The following is a 19,414-nucleotide window of genomic DNA, read 5'->3' on the forward strand; positions in this document are numbered from 1 at the left end:
GGACAACTAAACCGGTTTTATTGTTCCATGCTAAAACACACATCGGGCTTCACAGGCTTCCAGCTGGGAACAGTACGAAGTTCTGACAAAGGGGACTTGGGTAATGTCCCCACTTTGGCATGATGGGCCCCTCCCTGTGGAGAGCAGACAGTACTGCGGGCCCTGGTCTCTGGCGTGGGCCTCCTGTGCTGGTGGGAGCTGCAGGAGGACCTGTCCAGCAAGGGGACCCCTGTTTCCCTTGACTTCTTCTCTTTAGTCTGGCTGGTAAAAAGCAAACTCATTGGGCTCCAAAAAGCAGTGGTTCTACCACGGAATCATGGAACAGAAAACAGAAATATGATGTGGACAGTTCTTTGAAAGCTGATGGTGGAGAGTGGTCCCAAAGCAAGGCAACTTAAGGCCCTGACTTCTGGTTTCCTCCACTTGTCAGGTGGAGGAAAAAGGGACCCAGAATACATGCTTTCTTCCCAGAAGAAAAGTGAACCAACACCCAATACTGACGTGAGAGACGACGACTCTGGTATAAAACTTCCCTTTCCTCAGACCTGCAAAGAGCTGTCAGTGGTACAGATCCAAGGGTTTCCCAACACTGAAGTCATGTCCTATGTATTTTTCTTTTCACTAGAAAATTTCTTTTGGTTTTCCAAGATGCAAAGTGTGGAACAAATTTCTGATGTCTCCCTGTGGGCAAACAACATGAACACACAAGCAACAGACATTTCAAAGTAGTCCATACAGATTGTTATAAATTATAAAACTAGAAAACACATAAAACCCCACCAAACTCCTTGCCTTTACAGTGGAATATACTAAGGAAATAAGCTGCCAGCCTTGGAACTTTCTAGTTTTTGAAACAAAGATATGAAAACTTTCAAAGTCCTTAAGTGTCCCCTGCTCTATAAAATAACTTTTTATAAGTTTCTATATTTTATATACCTAAGCTTTATTTATACAACAGTCCATAATGATTAAGATTTTACATCTTATTTTATAAACATCACTTACATACATATTACCTCAGCAAGATTCTCTTTTGGTCTACTAAAAACACTGTACTTAAAAAAACAGGACACAACAGTCTATAGGTTCTCTGCTTGCATTTCTGGGGGGGGGGGTGAATTTTTCTCCCCTTCCATTTTGTCTTTCCGCCTTTTCCCCTAAACGACACCTTCTCCCCGAGCCCCATGGAATAAGCAGCAGCAACAATTCCAGAGGATGAAACCCAGACTCTGTGGTTAGCAACTATCCTTGGGTACTCTAGGGTAAATTTCTGGGCCGACCTCATCCTGGCCATTCTAATTTATCCTCACCCACTTCCCCGCTCTCCCACCACTTTCTGGCCCATGTCTTCTTGGAATCTCTATGGTGGTCTATATGGTGGAACCGACAGTCCAAAGATGGATCAGAAAACTTTAGGAAACAGGGAGAGTGGGGTGCTTTTCTCAAGCCTCTGTTCGGCTGGCAACAAATCAGATTCTTCATTTAATGTTTTAAAAAAATATTTTGGTCTATTGCCTAAGCAGATTCTAAATCTCCACGAAACCCTCCACTTGATAAGGCATGGAAAATTCCTGGAGACTTAAAAAACAGCAAGTGTACAAATTAGGAGTGGTGATTTCCTGTTGCTGTGAACAAGAGAGAAGAAGAAAGAAAATGTGAGAAGAAGCAAAGGGGAATGAGAGGCCCTTGAACACAAGGCTGTAATTAGCCCATGTGGTCTGATGGGTTCTGGGGACTTGAAGTTGTTGTGGTCCACCCACCACCCCATTTCATACAACTTGCTTTTGTGTGGGCAGCCTGCCTGTCCCTCACCTTTCCAAGCATCATCTGTAAAAGTAAAATTCCTTCCACCTCTGACATTTGAATGGCTTTTCTCTGGAAAATGAAGTCACCAAAACCTATTTATAGGTGTGCTCTAAGGCCTCACGGTAGTAACAAGGAGATCCGGAATCTGAAGGCAGCATCTCTGAATCCTTTGCTGCTGGGGCAAAAGAGGAGCCAACCAAACCTGAACTCATCCCAGAGGAAAGGGAACAAACACTGAATCAGAGTAGTTAAGAGAGAAGGGATGACAGACAACTGGCAACGCATCCCTGACCATGTGTGAGAGGCACTGTCATCCCTGAATTATCCTTTCTGTGGTCTCTCCATACCTCTTAGCTTCTCACTCACCACCTGGCAGATAAAGCCAATACGCTTGGGTCGTTGTTGCTTATTATCACTTTCCCCTGGGGTTAACTGAGAGGAGGTTGTGGCTAAAAAGCCCCAGTTATTCATTTAACCAAGAGATGGGGCTAGTCTGAGTCCTGCACATGGCAGCTTCACCTAGAAGAAAGCATTCCTGCAAACACAAAATACAGTCCTCACTCGGCTCATGGTCTGGCTCCTGCTTGCTCCTGCTTACAAGGCTTACAAGACTGCGTGAAAGGCTGAGGAGGTTTCAGTGCAAAATTATAATCCTGAACTTTAAAACAACCAATGCCTCCAAATACTGCTGTGTTCTTGTCCATTGTCTTTAATAATCAGGGCAGCGAGTGCTTTTAAAGATGAAATTCTCACTGATGTCTCAAGATGGGGAGAAGATGAGAATATATTGGCTCGAAGAGTCTCAGGGTACTTCTGAATTGCATTTATCAGTACTGTGGCTCTCTCTAGTTGACACAGGTAATTTAAAATTTGTATTTTAGGGTAGGGGTGCCGGCTGGCTCAGTCGGGAGAGCACGTGACTCTTGATCTTGGGGTTGTGAGTTTGAGCCCCACGCTGAGTGTAAAATTTGTATTTTAGAGTTTTAAAAACCAGGCATAGAAGATCATCCAATGACTTGCTCTTTAAAATGACTTGTTTCTGAACAAAAGAAGAATACAATAGCCTCTCTGTGGTCTGTGGTAGCTCTCTTATTACATCATGGATTTTTCTTTTTCTTTTTCTTTTTTCTTCTGAAATCCTTTATGTACCAAGTCCTCATTTCTTTAATCAGTATGTTGTAACAGAAACCCTCTCAATCAGACAATTTCGGGGGAAAGATAGCATGGAATCGGAATGGAAAAGAACACAGATGTGGTGGGAGGACTCAGGATGCTTGGGTGGGAGTCAGGAGATGGGGTGAAAGCTAGGGGCTTTGTGAAGAGGCACTGGCCTCTCTGGCTTGAATATCCAAGAGGAGAGTATCAGGCCGCCACTGCTCCAAAGGTGAGCTGCGCAGACTGGCCAGTCACAGAGCTGGAAGGAATGTGATGTCTGGTCTTTTCATTTGTCAGTTAGGTGCCAAGGTGTGAGAAACTGGCAAGATAAAGTTTGGCTCTGGCAAAAGGACAGAATAACAGGAGGGGTGGGAATTTGCTGGAACCTGGAACAGCCCGTGAGTCACCAGTTCCCTGGGTCACCACCCATGTATGCTCTAGTTGAGGACAGACGTGTTCCTTCTCCTATTGCCCTTCTGTCCCAGAGCCGGGCCTGGTGGTATTCCAGTACCATCCCTGATGTCTGAGGACTATCACATGGTCCACACACTCCCCATTGAGCAGTTTCCATCCAAGCAGATCATGTGTTCTCTTCCATATCCCAGTTGTCCTAGCTCCTTCTGGGAAGATGACCAAGGCAGGGTCTGCGAAGGTGAAAAAGATTTCAGATTCTATTCTGTGTGAGCACACCCTGGAAAGAACTATAGTTCTTTAAAATTATCAAGCCTTTTGGACAGAAGCCTTTCTTCTCATTTCACAGAAGAGGTGTTCATCCTATTGGGAGGTACACGGCCTCTAGCTCCCTGCTCCTGGTGATGCTAACTGTGGTCTTTTGGTGAAGGTGGTTCTCTACTGGGCTTCTCTGCTCTCAAGTTGCTCTTTTCCCCTTTGTGATTAATCAGTGTCATGAGAGGAAATACTCTGAGCCCTTCAAGCTTTCATCCACTAATTTTAATATCTACTGATGATTCTTGTATGAACCAAGTATGAGCCTAGTGGCCACCAAATGGTAATTTTTAAAAATTCTATAATTCCTTCTACATTTAGTAGTTGGCACTCTACTATAAGGAAAAGCTTTTCCTTATATTTATATAGCATGGACTTGGGGACTTCTATCTGATGCTAAAGATTATTATCTGTTACTGCCAAAAATGAGTGGGCTGAGTCCAATGATGGAGAAATATCAGACAAACCCCAGTGGAGAGAGAGTCTACAAAATAAAAGGCCTATATTCTTCAAAATGTGAAGGTCACGGAAGACAGTGAATCTTGAGGAACTGCTCCAGATTGAAAGAAATTAAAGAGAGATGGTAATTAAATGCATTATTTGGTCCTGGATGGGATCCTAGATAACACATTACATTTTTTTGTTTCCTGTGAAGGAAAAAGAGTAGACAACAGAAAACATAGCAGGGTAATTCAATCAGACTAGTTAACAGTTCTTTATCAGTGTTACCTTCCTGGCTTTGGTCGTTGTGTTGTGGTTATATAAGAGCACATCTTGCTTAGGGGACAGGCTGAAACGTTTAGTGACAGATGGGCATTTGATTTTCAGCTTATTCTCAAATGGTTCAGAAAAATTATATATATATAAAATTTACATTAAATACTTAGGTAATGTTAACATATATTATATAAGATCATACATGAGGAAAAAAACAAACTTGGTAAGATGTTAGTATCTAGGGTATCTTGCTTTGAAGGGTATTTAGGAATTCTTTTGTACTATTTCAGCAGTATTTTTGTAAGTCTGAAATCCTTTCAAAAACAAAGTTAAAATCCATGAGCCCCCAGAATTTCTCCAAGGCCTCAAATACTCTACTTGGATGACCAAACTCAACGTGTATCCCCACCATCCCCACGTATATAACCAGAGTTGTCCTTGCCCTGTCCAGCCTGCAGTCCCTTTTTTCTCCCTGAGGCTGAGAATGTTCAGAAGGGCGGGCAGCAACAACTCGGGCTGCCCCTGACCAGGTGAGGGCAGGCCGTCTGAACACAAACCCCCAGAGCTGGCTGCTCCCAGGACTTTGCTGCTTGGCTCCGGGCCCTCCTCAGTGCAAGTGAAATCCCAGCTGCTCATGCTGAAGGGGGACAGAAGGATGCCTAAAGGCTGATGGGAAACTGGTCCAGGAGTGCTTAGCAAGACTTGCCTTCTCAAAGTCTCAGCCCCAGAGCCTGTCCATGAGCAAGTTCCCATGCAAACCCAGTAAAACCAGAAGTGAGCAGAGAGGGAGCTGGCCATCTGTTGCCCAACTGCTTTCACCTGAGCCTGATTTCTTTGCCCTCCGAGCACTCCTGGCTGATTTAACAGATCAGTTTTCTCTTTGGGGAAACTTCAGTGATGTTCACAGTCTCATTCTTTCCAGGATGGCATGGGAACCCATCTTGCCAGCAATTTATGGGAAACACTGGGGCTCCCCCAAACCCCCACTCTCCAAAGGCAGAGTCAATCCTGAAGAAGCCTTGAGTTTTCCAGCAGGCAGCTGCGTTTGGACTCAAAACTGAGCTTTCCTGAGCTCGCGGGGCCTGCAAATGCAGTGCAGCGTTTACTCATTTGCGGACGTGCTCCATTCCGCGCAATAGCAAGGAAGAGCGGTCCGAGTCTCCAGGTGGCTGTTTACGTTCAGCGGGCGAAGCAGGCATGAATACAACGTCTGAGATTACTGCGACGCATTCTGCGTCCCGCCGTGTCAGTAAGTTAGGATTTGCAATTACGCTCTCTTCCCTGTATACGCCCCAACATGGGCTGGAGTTCTATGCTGCTGTTCATGACTTTTAGCCCTTAAAAGGGAAGCCACCGGTGTTGGATATACCCCGCTTCTCTTCCGTCTACCGAAACTGGTATTCGTGCTGGTCCTGGGCACACGCCTTTGGAGCTGGGTTCATACCACTTGGGCCCAGAAAATGGCTGCTTTTATCTGCAGATTGGGCCTGGTGTCAGCAGCTGGGAGCATGTCCCTCTGAGAGCAGAAGCAAGGCGATCTGAGATGATGGTGTCTGGATCTCAAGGAAATGGTGCTGCTTTGTTTGCTCTTTGAACTGCATTTATTGTGATGTAGCATTTCTGAGAGGGAGTGCAGGGGCAGGAAAGTAGTAAGTGACTGCTAAGGGAAATCTGGCCTTCTGGGTTGTGCTAAATGATGTAGAAAGAACTTCAACTCCAAAATCGACTGACATTTCAATAGGCACCCGAAAATCCCATCCGTGATGGGAGGTGTGAATTTACCTATGGCTGGCTGGCTGTAGTTGGGGGACGCAGCCCTTGTGAGTGCTAGGGCTACAGGCCAGGGGTTTTGGGATGAGGCAGGTAGTAACTCTTTGTTTACTGGCTGCTCAGAAGACAAGTCTATCTGAAGTAGAAAAACCTGATGTTGGCAGGAAAGCTTTCGTGTTTCATTGTAGATGAGGTGGTCAGCAGTCAGCAGCCTAGACTGGAGTCAGATTGCCCGGGTTTATTTCCGAACTCCACCAGTTCCCAGCTGTATGGCCCTGCAGAAGTTATTTACTTGCTCTAGGTCCGAGTTTCTTTATCCGTAAAAGGGGGATAGTAATAGTACTTACTTTGTATGGTTGTGGTGAGAAGTTTAAATAAGTAAACATAAGACATAGGACAGTGTCTGGCACATAGAAGGGATCTGTAATTGTTGGCACAAAAGTATCATGATAAATTGAGAGATGTCTTTAAGACTGTTTCTGTGATCCTGCTTCTTGATTATCTCCAAGAATGGAAAACGCTACAGGTGGAGACAGATCATTAAATGGGCTTATTGTCACACTCACTGCTGCAGCTTCCTTTGCCTTAAAGACCTAAATCTCTGTTCCGTTGAGTTCTGACAATTTCACACACTAATCTGAAAATAAGGATCATCATAACTCTAGGGGCAGCTGGGTGGCTCAGATGGTTAAGTGTCTGCCTTTAGCTCGGATCATGATCCTGGGGTTCTGGGATTGAGCCCCTTGTTGGGCTTCCTGATCAGTGGGGAGCCTCCTTCTCCCTCTCCCTCTGCTGCTCCCCCTGCTTGTGCTTACTCTGTCAAATAAATAAAATCTTAAAAAATTAAAAAAAAAAAAAACTTTAGATGGTTGCTGTGAGATGGTCTCTTTTATTCACCCCATTATGTGGATGAGAAAATTGAGACTCAGAGAAGTGAAGTGATTTGCTCAAAGTCACATAGTGAGTCACCCCTGGGCTACAAGTGTTTCAGTTCTGTAGCCTGGACTTGACTCTACTCTGCCAGAGAAAGCTTGGGGCTGGAGGTGGGGAGGAGAGAGGGAGGAGGCAGGAGACCCCCAAGCAACAGTGTTATCAGAGTGAGTGAGTGAGCGCACATGGAAATGCAATACATATATCCTAATGATAATTAAGCAGATGACATGCCTTGACTACACAATTCCAAACAGCCATCCTGACTGCTTTTTAAAAATGACCGATTGCTTTTTGCTTGTTGCACAGTCTTTGCTCAAAGAGCTGTGCGGGCCAGTCCCCTTGTTTTCCAGAGAGGGAGTGGGGCTGGAGAAAGGGCAGCCACTTGCCTCTATGCATGTGGCATCTCCCCAGATCTCCTCCTACCTGTGCGAGGGTCCTTCTTGGCAGGAACAAAGAGGATGAACCTATTCTTCAATTGTTGGTTCAACACATATTTATTTATGATTAAAAATGTTGGATAAATGAATGAATCTCCTTGACATTTGAGCTTGTTTGCCTGCGACACTGCCTGACTGGTTCCTTCTCGGTCTTCAGTCTCAGTGCACACGCCACCATCTTGGAGAAACCATTCCTGCTCACTCTCCCTAATGTGGCTCGTCCCGCTCAGCCATTCTTTGTCTGGTCGCTTTGCTTCCTTCCTAACTCCTGTCATATAGAAGCTGTCCTGTGTGTGTGTTGATCATTTACTTCCCTTTACGAAGGCAGGAACTGTCCTTGCACAGTTCACTGCTGTGTCCCAGGTCTATGGGACAAAAGGTTTTGTCACACGCTTGGTGCTCAAGCAGTTTGTTGGGTGGAAACAGACAAATGAGTGGTCTACCCAGGAGGAAAATATTCTGTGACTTTAAATGGGAGCAGGGCAAGAGCTAGGACGCTGGCCTGAAGCCCCTTGGTCATCAGGACGTGTCCAGCAGGAGAGGGACTCATCGGCACATGCATTTTCTGAATTACAAAGTGTGCCAGGGGCATGTAATTCTATTACCTGGCGCCTAGGAGGAGGGATTTTCATTGAAATCTCGGCCAGCTGGAAGTCTGTGTCTGTCAGACCCATCTGCAAGGCAGAATGGACATGTCGTCAGCACCGTCAGCCTTGAGAAGTTGCAAGTCCCCAAAGACGCTGCACCCGTGTGCTCAGCAGCTGGGCTCCGGCGCACCGACAAGCCTGCACTTCACACCTCCAACAGGTGAGGGAGGGGACGAGGTGGGGGCAATCAGAAGAGGAAAGACTCATGGGCATTAGGATAACCGATACGTTGGAAATAACTGTCATTAGTACCTCAGCTGTGGGCCGTTTCCCAGCTTATGTGACGAGTGAAGAGAACAAAAATCTGAGATTTCTAGTCTTACAGAGCCAGCCCCGCTGCTTGCTTACCGTGACCTTAGATGAGTGATGTGTCCTGTGAGCCTCAGTTGTTTGATCTAGTAACTAGGGGCTCCTAACACTTAACTCATGGAATTGTTGTGAGGATTCACTGGGAAACATGCCTGTGAGTAATCATGGTAGCTGATGCCACAGAGCGTTTTCTATGTGCCGGGCACGGTGCTCATGACTTTACGTTCATTCCCTCGTTTCCTCCCCACCACACCACTCCAAGAACAACGACTACTACCTGCATCTTACAAGCCAGGGGACTAAAAGGCTGGGGAGATAAATGACTTGCCCAGAGGGGCACAGGGAAGAAACACAGAACCTGGATTTGAACTTGGGCTATCTGGCTGGCTGTGCTCTTCCCTCCCTGTAAGTTAGCGCAGTATCTGCATGGAGCAAACGGCTAACGAATGGCAGCTAGTAAGAGTCTGTTCTACTCAGTGTCTCCGCAGCTCACCTGCCTTAGGGCCTCTGTCACTCCCGCAGACTCCTCCGGCAGCTATCACTTCTAGACTCCTTGTGCACACCAGCATCTGGCCTCCCTGCTCCCTTCACGTTCCCTCTGACCCTATGAAGGACTGAGTTGTTGTTGCCACTCTTCAGAGTCAAGAAAGTCTCAGAGAGGGTAGTTGGTCCAAGGTCAGAGAGCCAAGAAGACCAGGATTTGAACCCAGGGACTTGTGATTCCAGAGCCCAGGTGCTCTCTCTCCACATGGCTAACAACGTTTTTCCATGTTAACGTCTTTCGGAACATGTTTCTCCTCCCTGAAGCCCCCTGACAACTGAAACACTCCCTCACTGCTCTCTCCCCTTCTTATTTCTGTTTGTATGACAGAACTGCGTTTTTACAGTACTCTCTGATTTTGAATTGTGCCTCCATATCCGTTTACTGGTAATAACTACCATTTATTGAACCCTTTAATGTACCCATACAACAATCAGAGCTGAACAAGCATGATTTCACTTAATCCTACCGAGAGCCCAATGAGGTAGAGGTTCTGATACCCATTTTACTGAGGGGAAAACGTTTAGGCAGGTGTTGTAACTTATCCAAGTTTGTTATTTGCCAAGGGAAACATAACTAGGGAGTGACAAAGCTGGGACAGAAACCCAGATGACTTGGTTCCAAAACCCTTTATTATTATATTCCTCCTCTGTATCTTATAATGTTCTAGTGGATGGCTACCTAGCTGGTGTAGCTATCCCCAAATCCTTGCTGACCAGAACTTTAAAGTCTAGTCCTTTGGTGGAGGTCTCCATGATGAGGACGCCTTAGGCTCTCAGAATTGCCAACATCTAAAAAGAGCTTAAGCTTAAAAAAGAATTGAGCTCATAAATAGAATGTGCAGAATGGGATATTTGGAAACATGGTTCTGATATCTAAAATTCCCTTCCAACCGGTGTTGCTATCTCACTAGAGCTATGACTGACATGTCCTCTTCAGAGAGTGAAGTCTTTTCCAGCTCTCTCTTTGACAGAGCTGTAAAACTATCTTCCCAAAGAACTGGGAGCGGGGAAGGGGTGGGTACCACCCTTGGACGACGCTATTGACTTGAATTCCTCCTTAGTCCTCCAGGGGTTTTGTTGCCTCCTTACTTTCAGATGTCAACTTGCTTTTGCTTTCTTTGTGACAGTCTGCTGAATGCCACCAGCTCTCACGGTCCTCTTGGGTGGTCCAGGGGTCGCTGTATTCATTGTGGAGGGCATCAGGATGGCTCTGGCCTCCGGAATACATGTGACCTACAGCAGTCAAACTCTGATGTCACAAATGCCCTTCATCCGGTCTGTCGGTCACGCTAGCACTGATTCTAATACATTAACTGAAGATTCACAAAATGGCTTTTGTAGATGCGTTTTGCCTTTCTCCTCAGGTCTTGGCTAGCATCCTTTTTAGTCTTTAGTAGCTCTTGTCCATCCAGCAGTGACCCTATCTGCATAATTAGCTTGCATCTGTGGGTGTGTGTTTACCCCTGAAAGCAGTCGCCTTTGAACTTCGGATAAATACCAGCATGGAAGGCTGGAAGATGTTCTTGCTCTGAGTCCTCCTGTTCCCACAGAGAAGATGAAGTGGAGGGTCATTTTGGAAATCATACCCCCCATCTTCTGGGTCTCTGTTCTGTATCATTTAGAGTGAGGACAGGCAAAACCAGAAATAAACTCATGAAGAGGGAGAGATCTAGGGAATGCAAAATAATTATCGTGCTTTGATGTCAATGATCCAGAACCACACCACAAGCTTTGGTTCTTTTTCAAGTTGCTTGGTTGTGTCTGGCTGCCCTTGGAGCCGGGGTACCTTTGCTTTTTGGATATCTCGGTAGAGAACACTCTCGGTGACCTTCCTTCCCACCACTACTTCTTGATGACAGTTTTAATCTGGGTGGGCTGGCCCCTCGGAATTAAACCATCCTCTGACCCTGCCCCCACCCGCATCCCTGTGATTTCAGAAGCACATACTCAATTTGTGTATCCTCTCCAGCCTCAACCATGTTCTGTGTTGACAGTCGCAACAGAGGGACCCGGTGATTTAAGATTAAGGTCTGGGCTTACAGTTCTGGATTCTAGTCCTTGTTGCCTTGGGCTGGTCATTTGACCTCTGAGCCTTAACTGTAATCTCTAAAATAGGATAATGCAAAACCTCTCCTCATAGGGTTGGATAGGATTAGATGGCATAATGCAAGTGAAGTTCTTGGTACATAGTAGGTGCTTAATAAATGGTGACAATTACTGCTGGATGGTGAGTTAGGGACAAATTTTTTTTTTTTTTTTTTTTTTTTTTGTATTCTCCCTACCATCTCAAACTGGTTGTGAAACCTTAAATAAGGCATTGACACATTCTGAGTCTCAGTTTCCTGATCTGTAGTCAGGGGACAAGAACACCTTTTGCCTGCAGACTTCACAAGGTTCTTGGGGAACTTTCTAGCAGTGGCAGCCAGATCTGTTTTGGTTTCAGAGTCTAAGGAGCTGCTTCTGGTTTCTGTAGTTGGCTCCCCAAGGTGGGCAGGCAAGGCCCAGAGGAGAGCTGCCTGGAAAGCCGTGTACTCAAAAGGTTCGGGCACAGCCGCAAACCGTATCTTACCTATTTGGGAGCAGCAAGGTCTCTCTAAGCAGCGATACTGGGAAGGATGCATACAAAAATCCCTCTAAACTAGAACTTCTTAAAACAAGATATGCTGTACATCAAAACCTCAATTCCCAGCAATGACTCAAAGCCTTAGAATCCCAGTGACAGAGGCCAGATGGGAGTTCAAATATTCAGCGGGTTTCTGTGGCCTCAGGTTGCGATAGCTGCTTTGACTGGTGTTTATTGAGCAGATCTATGGGCCGCACTGAAAATTCCATATGGTACATGTGCGGAAAACGTACAGGGGAATGGTAAGCATGGAGTTCACGATAGTGGTTGTGAGGGAAGGTGGGGAGGGAAACAAAGAGATTGGATGAAGCACATGGCAGGCTTCAATGGGATGGATACTGATGACTTTTTAAAAAGCTAGATAGTGGGGGCACCTGGGTGGCTCAGTAGGTTAAAGCCTCTGCCTCTGGCTCAGGTCATGATCCCAGGGTCCTGGGATCGAGCCCCGCATCAGGCTCTCTGCTCAGCGGGGAGCCTGCTTCCCCCCCACCCCGCCTGGTTCTCTGCCTACTTGTGATCTCTGTCAAATAAATAAATTTTTTAAAAAATCTTAAAAAAAAAAGCTAGATGGTAGGTATATGGTTGTTTTGTGATCATATATATATATATATATGTGATATAATTTAATTTAAATAAGGGAGGAAGGCAGAAAGGAGCTCCCAGGTCCAGTAGAATTCCTAAGAAACACCACTCTGAGAGGCCCATATGTGTTTTCTCTCTCCTGTGAACCACTGAGCCCCCACAGTCTCTCATGGAGCCTGATCCAGAGTGGGTGAGGTATAACTGGTATTGAATGGATGGATGAATGGATGGATGGATGGATGGATGTGGAAGGCTCCTCCATGCCCCCTGCCCCATCACCTTTGATCCCAGCTTGGCTGCATTCTGTTTGTTGAAGTGACGGTCAGCAGGCAGAAGGGCTTCCAAAGAACATTTTGTTTCTGCTCTGGTCTAGGACACAACACTATGGCCTGGCAAACAGATGGCTTGATCATTTAACATCGTTCTATTTCAAGCAATATGTCCTTGCAAGATTTATTCGCAGGGACACTGAGCTGCTGCTGCAAGGATCTTTGGAGTTAACTCTTCTAGTCTGGACTTGCCTGCCCAACACACTCCCCGAGTGACTGTCATTCATGGTCACCTGAGAGGTTGCTGGAAGTGCTCACACTCCCTATGCTCAGCCCAGGGCAGACCTGGGGTCTTTACCGTCCAGACGCAAACAAGAGAAGCACCCGTGGTAGCAGCTGCTGGCCCCAGCTTAGCCGAGCTCGCTCAGCACTTGCTGCCAGCAGACAGCCTTGATAGGACGTCCCTCTGCCGCTGGTCCCAGTGGTGTGCATCCCAGGAAGGATGTCCAGGGGCTGGGAGGCTGGTCTGTGTGGGCAGAGGCGGGTGAGGGGGCGAGGATCATGCCTGCTCATCTTACTGAAAGAAGCAACTTCCATACCTGCTTACTTGATGCTAAAGATCTGGGAAGCTAAGGGCATTGCGTGAACCTGTGAAAATGTTTGCTAAAAAACCACAGAGACCAGTGAGCAAGGAACTGCCCACCCTCTAAGTCCTCTCCTTTCCTAAGCCAAGGGCCCGATGGAAGTGATTATCAAGGGCTGGACAGTGGCTGGGATATGGGCTGGGAGAGTGCTGGGCTTGACAGCAAAGCTCTTCATCTCTGAGGGACCTCTCTGGGCCTCATTCTCTATTACAGGGTAACAGTCAAGATATTCAGCCACTGCCATGGTGCAGGCACTAGCCAGTGAGAACAAAGGAGAGCTTTACCGCTGAAGGTCTCAGCTGCACCGGGCCTGAGCTCTCAGGCTGCTGGAGGGTAGAGTGATGGGGAGAATGTGGAGAAAGGGCCAGGGGGTGGGAGTGGGAGCTCTGAGCACTCACTGTTCGCCTATCACTACAGGCATTGTTCATATATCGGCACCCAGCGTGGCTACGTTCCCGGCCTATTGTACGAGACGAGAAAGTTAGATTTGTTCTTAGACATCAGAATCACTTGGGGAGTATGCTGGCAACACAAGATGCCTAGACCCCACCTCAAGACTGTTGACTGACACCCTGTTAGGCCCAGACTAAGCTTGCTATACTCGTGAGACCTGAGTGCCTGGACGAGCTGATCTCTCAGGGTCTAGCTCTAACTTTCAAGGCATCCCTGGAGACAGAAATGATGTCCAGCACACAGACTCCAGAAGATGCTTCATTCACATGGTGGTTATATGAGTGAGCAAAGCAGGCTTGGGGGGGATGGTGTGGCAAATGGAAGAACGCATGTCCACCTAACCACAGCTTGCCCCTGACCCAGCCCTGCTGGATCGCTGCTGTTCTGAAACGGCAGGCCTGGGATGGACGGACCTTCTGCATTTTCACCGGAAGTTGGAAGTCAGGGAGCCCTGCATTTACTGGGTCAGTCCTGCATCTCACCAACTGCAGGCGGGGCACTGCTTTAAACTCTTGCTGCTCCAAAAGCCCTGTCTGTGGGTGGTGGAGGGCAAAGGAGGTGGTGCTGGTCCCACGCGAGAAAGGAAGCTCTAGGTGAGGGTCCTGATGCTGCTTAAAGAGACCATTTCCTTCAAGTAGGCCGTAGCCTGGGTGCCTGGGTGGCTTGGTTGGCTAAGCATCTGCTTTCGGCTCAGGTCATGATCCCAGGGTCCTGGGATCGAGCCCCACATTGGACTCCCTGCTCAGCAGGGAGCCTGCTTCAACCTCTCCCTATGCCCCCCTGCTGCCTATGTTCTCTCTCACTCTCAAATAAATAAAATCTTTAAAAAAACAACAGAAATGTATGGCCCATGCTGTGCCCCTCCACCACCTCTCAGATGTCCCCCTGACCCCAGCCCCAATCAGAGCCTGCCCTCAGCACCTTTCGTAGTGCTCAGATGCCAGGGTCTGATCACAAGGTGAAGGGGGCACCTTCCTAATGACTCTGAGTCTTGGCTGAGGGATGGTGTTCTCGCAGCTTGACTTGTCTTCAAACATGAGGTACTCAGTCTACCTGGGATCCCTTGAATGCTCCACAAAGGAGTGGATTCCTCTACATATAGGAGAACTTGGCTTGATTACTGCAAGTGCTAAGTGCTGCTTTCTTTGCTTGGAATGCCTCCCCCCACCCCTTTTTCTCTCTGACTCCTATTTCATCCTTCAGGACTCAGCCTACCCTGTGCTCTGACCTCTATGACAGGGCCATACTCAGTTCACTTTAGCACCGCCACCCCGGACATGGCCTTGCTTGCTTTAGACTTCCTCACCCAGAATTTCAGTGACCTGCTCCCTTAAAATCATTCAAGTCTGACATGTGTGAGGTGTGTACTATGTCACTTGATAATACTGTGACAGTTAATCCTCACGCTAGCCCAATGAGACTGGCACTAGTATCACTCCGCTGCTATCAGTGAGACTGGCTCAGAGAGGTTAAGTAACTTGTCCAACACCACACGGCTAGCACGCAGTAAATGGGGATCTGAACTCAGTCCGCGTGTGGCCGAGGCTGCATCGGCATCCATTTCACTATTCCTTGCGGTTGGGAACCAGTGGCCTAGGTCAAGGTTGCTCTCTTCATTCATAAAGCACAGTCCCATGTTGGGCTTTGAAGTCAGAGAGCTTGAACTTGGGGTGTGGGCAGCTGTCAAACCCACTCTGCTACCATCTGCAGCTACCCTTTGCGCCTCAGTTTCCCTGGCTTTGTTCTGGGGACAATTACAGTTGCCTTAGGATGTAATAGCAGACATTATAGGAGAGGACGCATCTGTTGTCCTCATCGTGGTGCCCAGCACATGGGGACTGTCCGAAACATGGTGGTGGAAGCAATGACTGGAAGGGCCAGTGAGTTCAGAAATAACACTCTCTTCTCCTTTCCAAGCCTCATACGGCTCCGCAGAGATGGGCTTTGGTTTGGGAAGGAGTATGTGTGATGCTGGGCATTAGTGAAGAGTCTGGAATGGGGGTGGCAAGCCTGTCGGATTGTTGACACTTCTCAGAAAGGTTACGCTATAAAGACAGTGGACAACTGGAAGACTATTCCGTTCCACGTGGAAGGCAAGGACTGTGTCTCCATTACTCCCTCCATAACCTATTTGTCAGCCGCAATACTTAGCACTAACTGGACCCGCTGCTACTGGGTGGGAGCTACTGAGGTGGGAGCTGTGCTGGTTTCCCTGGGACTCGACTCCTGCTGTTTCTCAACACTGAGGCAGAGTCTAAATATTTGCATGGCTGGTGGTATCATGTATCTGCACTCTGGGGGGTAGAGCAGAATGACTAAACTCGTGGCTAAACTCACCGAGGGTGTTCTTCTGACAAATCGAGGATGCCTTCCTCTCGGGGGTGCCCCTGGAACCCTATTCACGAGACGCTTACTTCGGCAGCACCTCGGTGGGGTCACCTGGTTTTGCAGGCTCCATCCTTCAGTCCCCACTTGTCAGGAGTGTCAAAGCCACCCTCCCTTTCTTCTTCTTCCCTGACATTCTCCTCTGCCTCCCCCATCTTGGTCCTTCTCTCTCACACCCACTCCCCACTTTCTCTATACCTCCCTCTTCTCCTCCTCCTTCCTTCCCTCTCCATCCTTCTTTGCCCCATCTCTGTCCTAGCAGCTGTCCTCCATGAAGTGTCCCCACTGCAGCCTTGCACCAGCATCTTCTTCCTGACCTTGCTGCCTTATACCATGACCCAGTGAAACAGCTAGAGTGCCCCAAATGAAGAGAAATCAGAGAAAGTAAAGAAGGCTGTAATGCAAATGCAATATATGTCTAACATCAACCCCCTTACACAGCTGTCCTGAAGCATGCTGTGTTTCCAGGGGACATCAGACTGGAGCCAGGATGAATGAAATAGCCAGAATTCCATGCAGGACCCTATCCACAGCCCTGTGCTTCCTGCTCAGCTATCGTGTAGGAATGTAGGTGGGAAAACAGATTCAGAAGTTTAAAGTATGATCAATGCTTTCTCTCTGACCTTCTCGTTTGGACCAAGTCTAGTAAGCTGACTCCCTTTGGTTTTCGAGGATTCTCAGAATGATCAAAGTATCCATTGCACACCTTCCCCAAATTCCCCCTTCACAGTCCGGATTATGACCCAGTGGAGGGAACAATATGGCAGCCACTAGCGGCCAGTGTCCAGGCCCCAGAAGCTGTTCCGATGCTTGTTGAGAACACGGTGATGAGGTCAAAGAAACAATGCCAACATTCCCCCCACTGTGACACTCCTGGCTGAAGTCCCTTTTAGGGCACCGTAGAAATTCTACACAGAACACGGGATGAGGCTACCCACTCCATTCAGGGAAGAGGGTGGGCAGGTCTGTCTCCCACTCCTTGGTCTGAGTAGTGGCCTTGCTGTCTCAAATTGTTATGTTTGCAAGGCCACATGCTTCATCTGCCCTCCCAGGGCAGGACTCCCTGTGCCCACCTTTCCTTTCCCAGAGGTAACATGGGCAGAACAAGGACCCAGGCTTGAGTAGCCAAAGAATGGCAGGGCGCTATCAGTGGAGGCAGACTGTATTTAAATGCAATTCACCTCTCTGGGGTCTGGGAAAAGCCACCCGTAGATTCATTTGCTGGGAAACACGGTCTGTGTGGCCGAAGTGGCGGACACCGGGGTCAGGGTCTTGCCCAAACTGGACTTCCTTCGGAGGTCTGTCTGCTGTCCGGAATGGCAGCCGCTTCGGTGGGCGAATAGGATGTTCATCTCCGGGCCCGAGGGGGCTGCTTCTGGCTGGGAACCCTTCAGGGTGGTGGGCTGTTCAGGCTTTCCTGCGGTGGGATGGGAGGTGTACTGTTTGGCGGGAGGAGGGCTGTAGTTCTGAAATCTCACGGTTTTGACTTGCTGCAAGAGAAAGCAGAGCGAAGGGAGCCCGGTGAGGTGGGAGCTGTGTTGGTTTCCCTGGGACTCGACTCCTGCTGTTTCTCAACACTTGTCCCTCCTTAAAATGCCTCATTCCTGTGCTCATTCAGTAAATACTTGTGTCCGCTATGAGGGTCTACTCTGCGTCATGCTGTGGTGGTTAGATGCTAGGTGACAGATGCTAGGGGAGGTATGGAGCCCTCTCGCACTGCAGCTGGGATGGGGTGGCCACGGAAGGCTTCCTGGAGGCAGAGCTGTTTAAACTGAGAGCTGAAGAATGATGAGAAATTACCTAAGGGAAACAGGAGAGGCAACCCCTTGAGCAAAGGGCTGAGGCAAGAAGCTGTGGTCCCTTCCAGAAAGCACAAGAGGTTCACTTTTCCTCTGTCCTCTCCAGCTGCCAATAATGCCTTTCTCAGGCCACCCCCCTTCTTTGGGGCACCCCCCATGCCCCCACCGACTCCAACTCCTAAGTTTCATAAGGGCCTTATATCCATGGAGCAAAGTTCGCAACCTGGACACCTGCTGGCTGACTTTTGTCTGCAGAATGTCTGAGAGTTTGATTTAGGGGCCAACACATAAAAATGGGGTGATGGTATTTAAAAATTTAAATTTCATATGTCTCTTAAAAAAATCAAAGATCTGGTGCACTGAGGCCTGTCTCCTATTCTGACAGTAGCTGCCTGGAGCTGATTAGCAGGCCCCATATCCATGGGAGCCCCGGTCTCCTGTCACCCAAGCCCCTTCTCTCCCTCTCTGGTTCACCTCTCCATGCCTGTTCTGTCTCCACCTTGTACCCACAGGTATTTGCTCCAGCACATCCCTGATTTAAGGCTTCTCAGTGTTCTCTGCTACTGCTTAGGAATAAGTTGTTTTCCATGAAATTGGGCCTAGTGTCCCCCATGAGAATGCCAGTTTCTTCATACTTTTGACCCTCACCACATCTTGCAGAGGTCTGAGCACTTCTTAAATGCTGATAGTCTGAGGGCCGTATCAAACAGCCTGGGGTAAAGGGCAACTGGGGCCTGCAAAATGGAATTATCTGAATAGTAAAATTCTGAAAAGGAGCTCCCAACATTCGCATCCGTCAACACTAACGTTTTCCAAATGCCTTTCCTTACAGGCTGATAGCTTAGCATGAAGAGCTTGAGTTTTTCTATGAGATCTGGAATCTACCCCAGACACCCCCATGTGTCAGCTGTGTGCCTTTGGGTAACGTCCTCTAACTCCTTAACCCTCCGTGTCTTCATTTTAAAATGAGGATGACGATAATAATACCTACTACAGAGCGTTGTTGAGAATAATATCTACTGCAGAGGGCTACTGTCGGGATTAAAGGAGATGAGACACGTCAAGTCCTCAGCACAGGGCCTACTAGGTTGTTAGCATTCAGTAAACGCTTAACAAAGAGAAGGAGACCAAATCCTCTTTCCTCTTGGAGGGGAATGGGGAGTGGTGCTGGTGTTGACGGTGACGGTGAGGACAGTGGTGACGGCCACTAAACTAAAAGGTAACAATCACCTAATTTTCTCACCGTCACCTCCTGTATCTCACTGTTCCTCCCGACTCAAGGATATTCTATTGAGAACAGAATACAAAAACTCACGTCTCTAGTGGGAAAAGCCCTCGACCAGAAGTTAAAAGATCTGACCCTCTGTCATAGAGGTCACAGTCAAAGTTAGTTGTTGGGAGTCATGATCATTTGCTGTGACCTTGATAAATCACTTGAATTCTCCTGTGTCTCCGTTGCCTCTTCCATACCATGAACGCCTGTGTAAGCACTTAACCCGTCTCCTCTCGTCTCATCTCCACACCAATCCTATGAGGTTGTTCCTATTCTCAACTGCTATTTCACAGATTAGGTAAAGAGAGTCTCGGAAAGGTGCCGTGTTTTGGCTAAGTCACCA

At 47.8% G+C, this 19,414-nt stretch overlaps 1 protein-coding gene across 6 annotated transcripts in view; it reads right to left on the minus strand.

The window, feature by feature from the left end:
* Positions 1 to 19,414, minus strand: part of SH3RF2 (SH3 domain containing ring finger 2) — a 124,995-nt gene continuing 105,581 nt past the window's right edge. The window contains exons 10-11 of one of the 6 annotated variants that reach the window (XM_045999346.1): positions 17,181 to 17,489; positions 1 to 681 (exon numbers count right to left, since the gene is read on the minus strand). In XM_045999346.1, coding sequence (XP_045855302.1) covers positions 17,214 to 17,489 — 276 coding nt within the window. In that variant the 3' untranslated portion in view covers positions 1 to 681; positions 17,181 to 17,213. Of the gene's footprint in view, positions 682 to 2,733; positions 3,606 to 8,201; positions 8,219 to 12,167; positions 17,490 to 19,414 lie in introns of those variants that run through there. The other 5 variants (XR_006817686.1, XM_045999344.1, XM_045999345.1 and 2 more) reach the window with 5 other exon arrangements.

Source organism: Meles meles, chromosome 3, assembly GCF_922984935.1.
Source record: "Meles meles chromosome 3, mMelMel3.1 paternal haplotype, whole genome shotgun sequence".
Classification (NCBI taxonomy): domain Eukaryota; kingdom Metazoa; phylum Chordata; class Mammalia; order Carnivora; family Mustelidae; genus Meles; species Meles meles.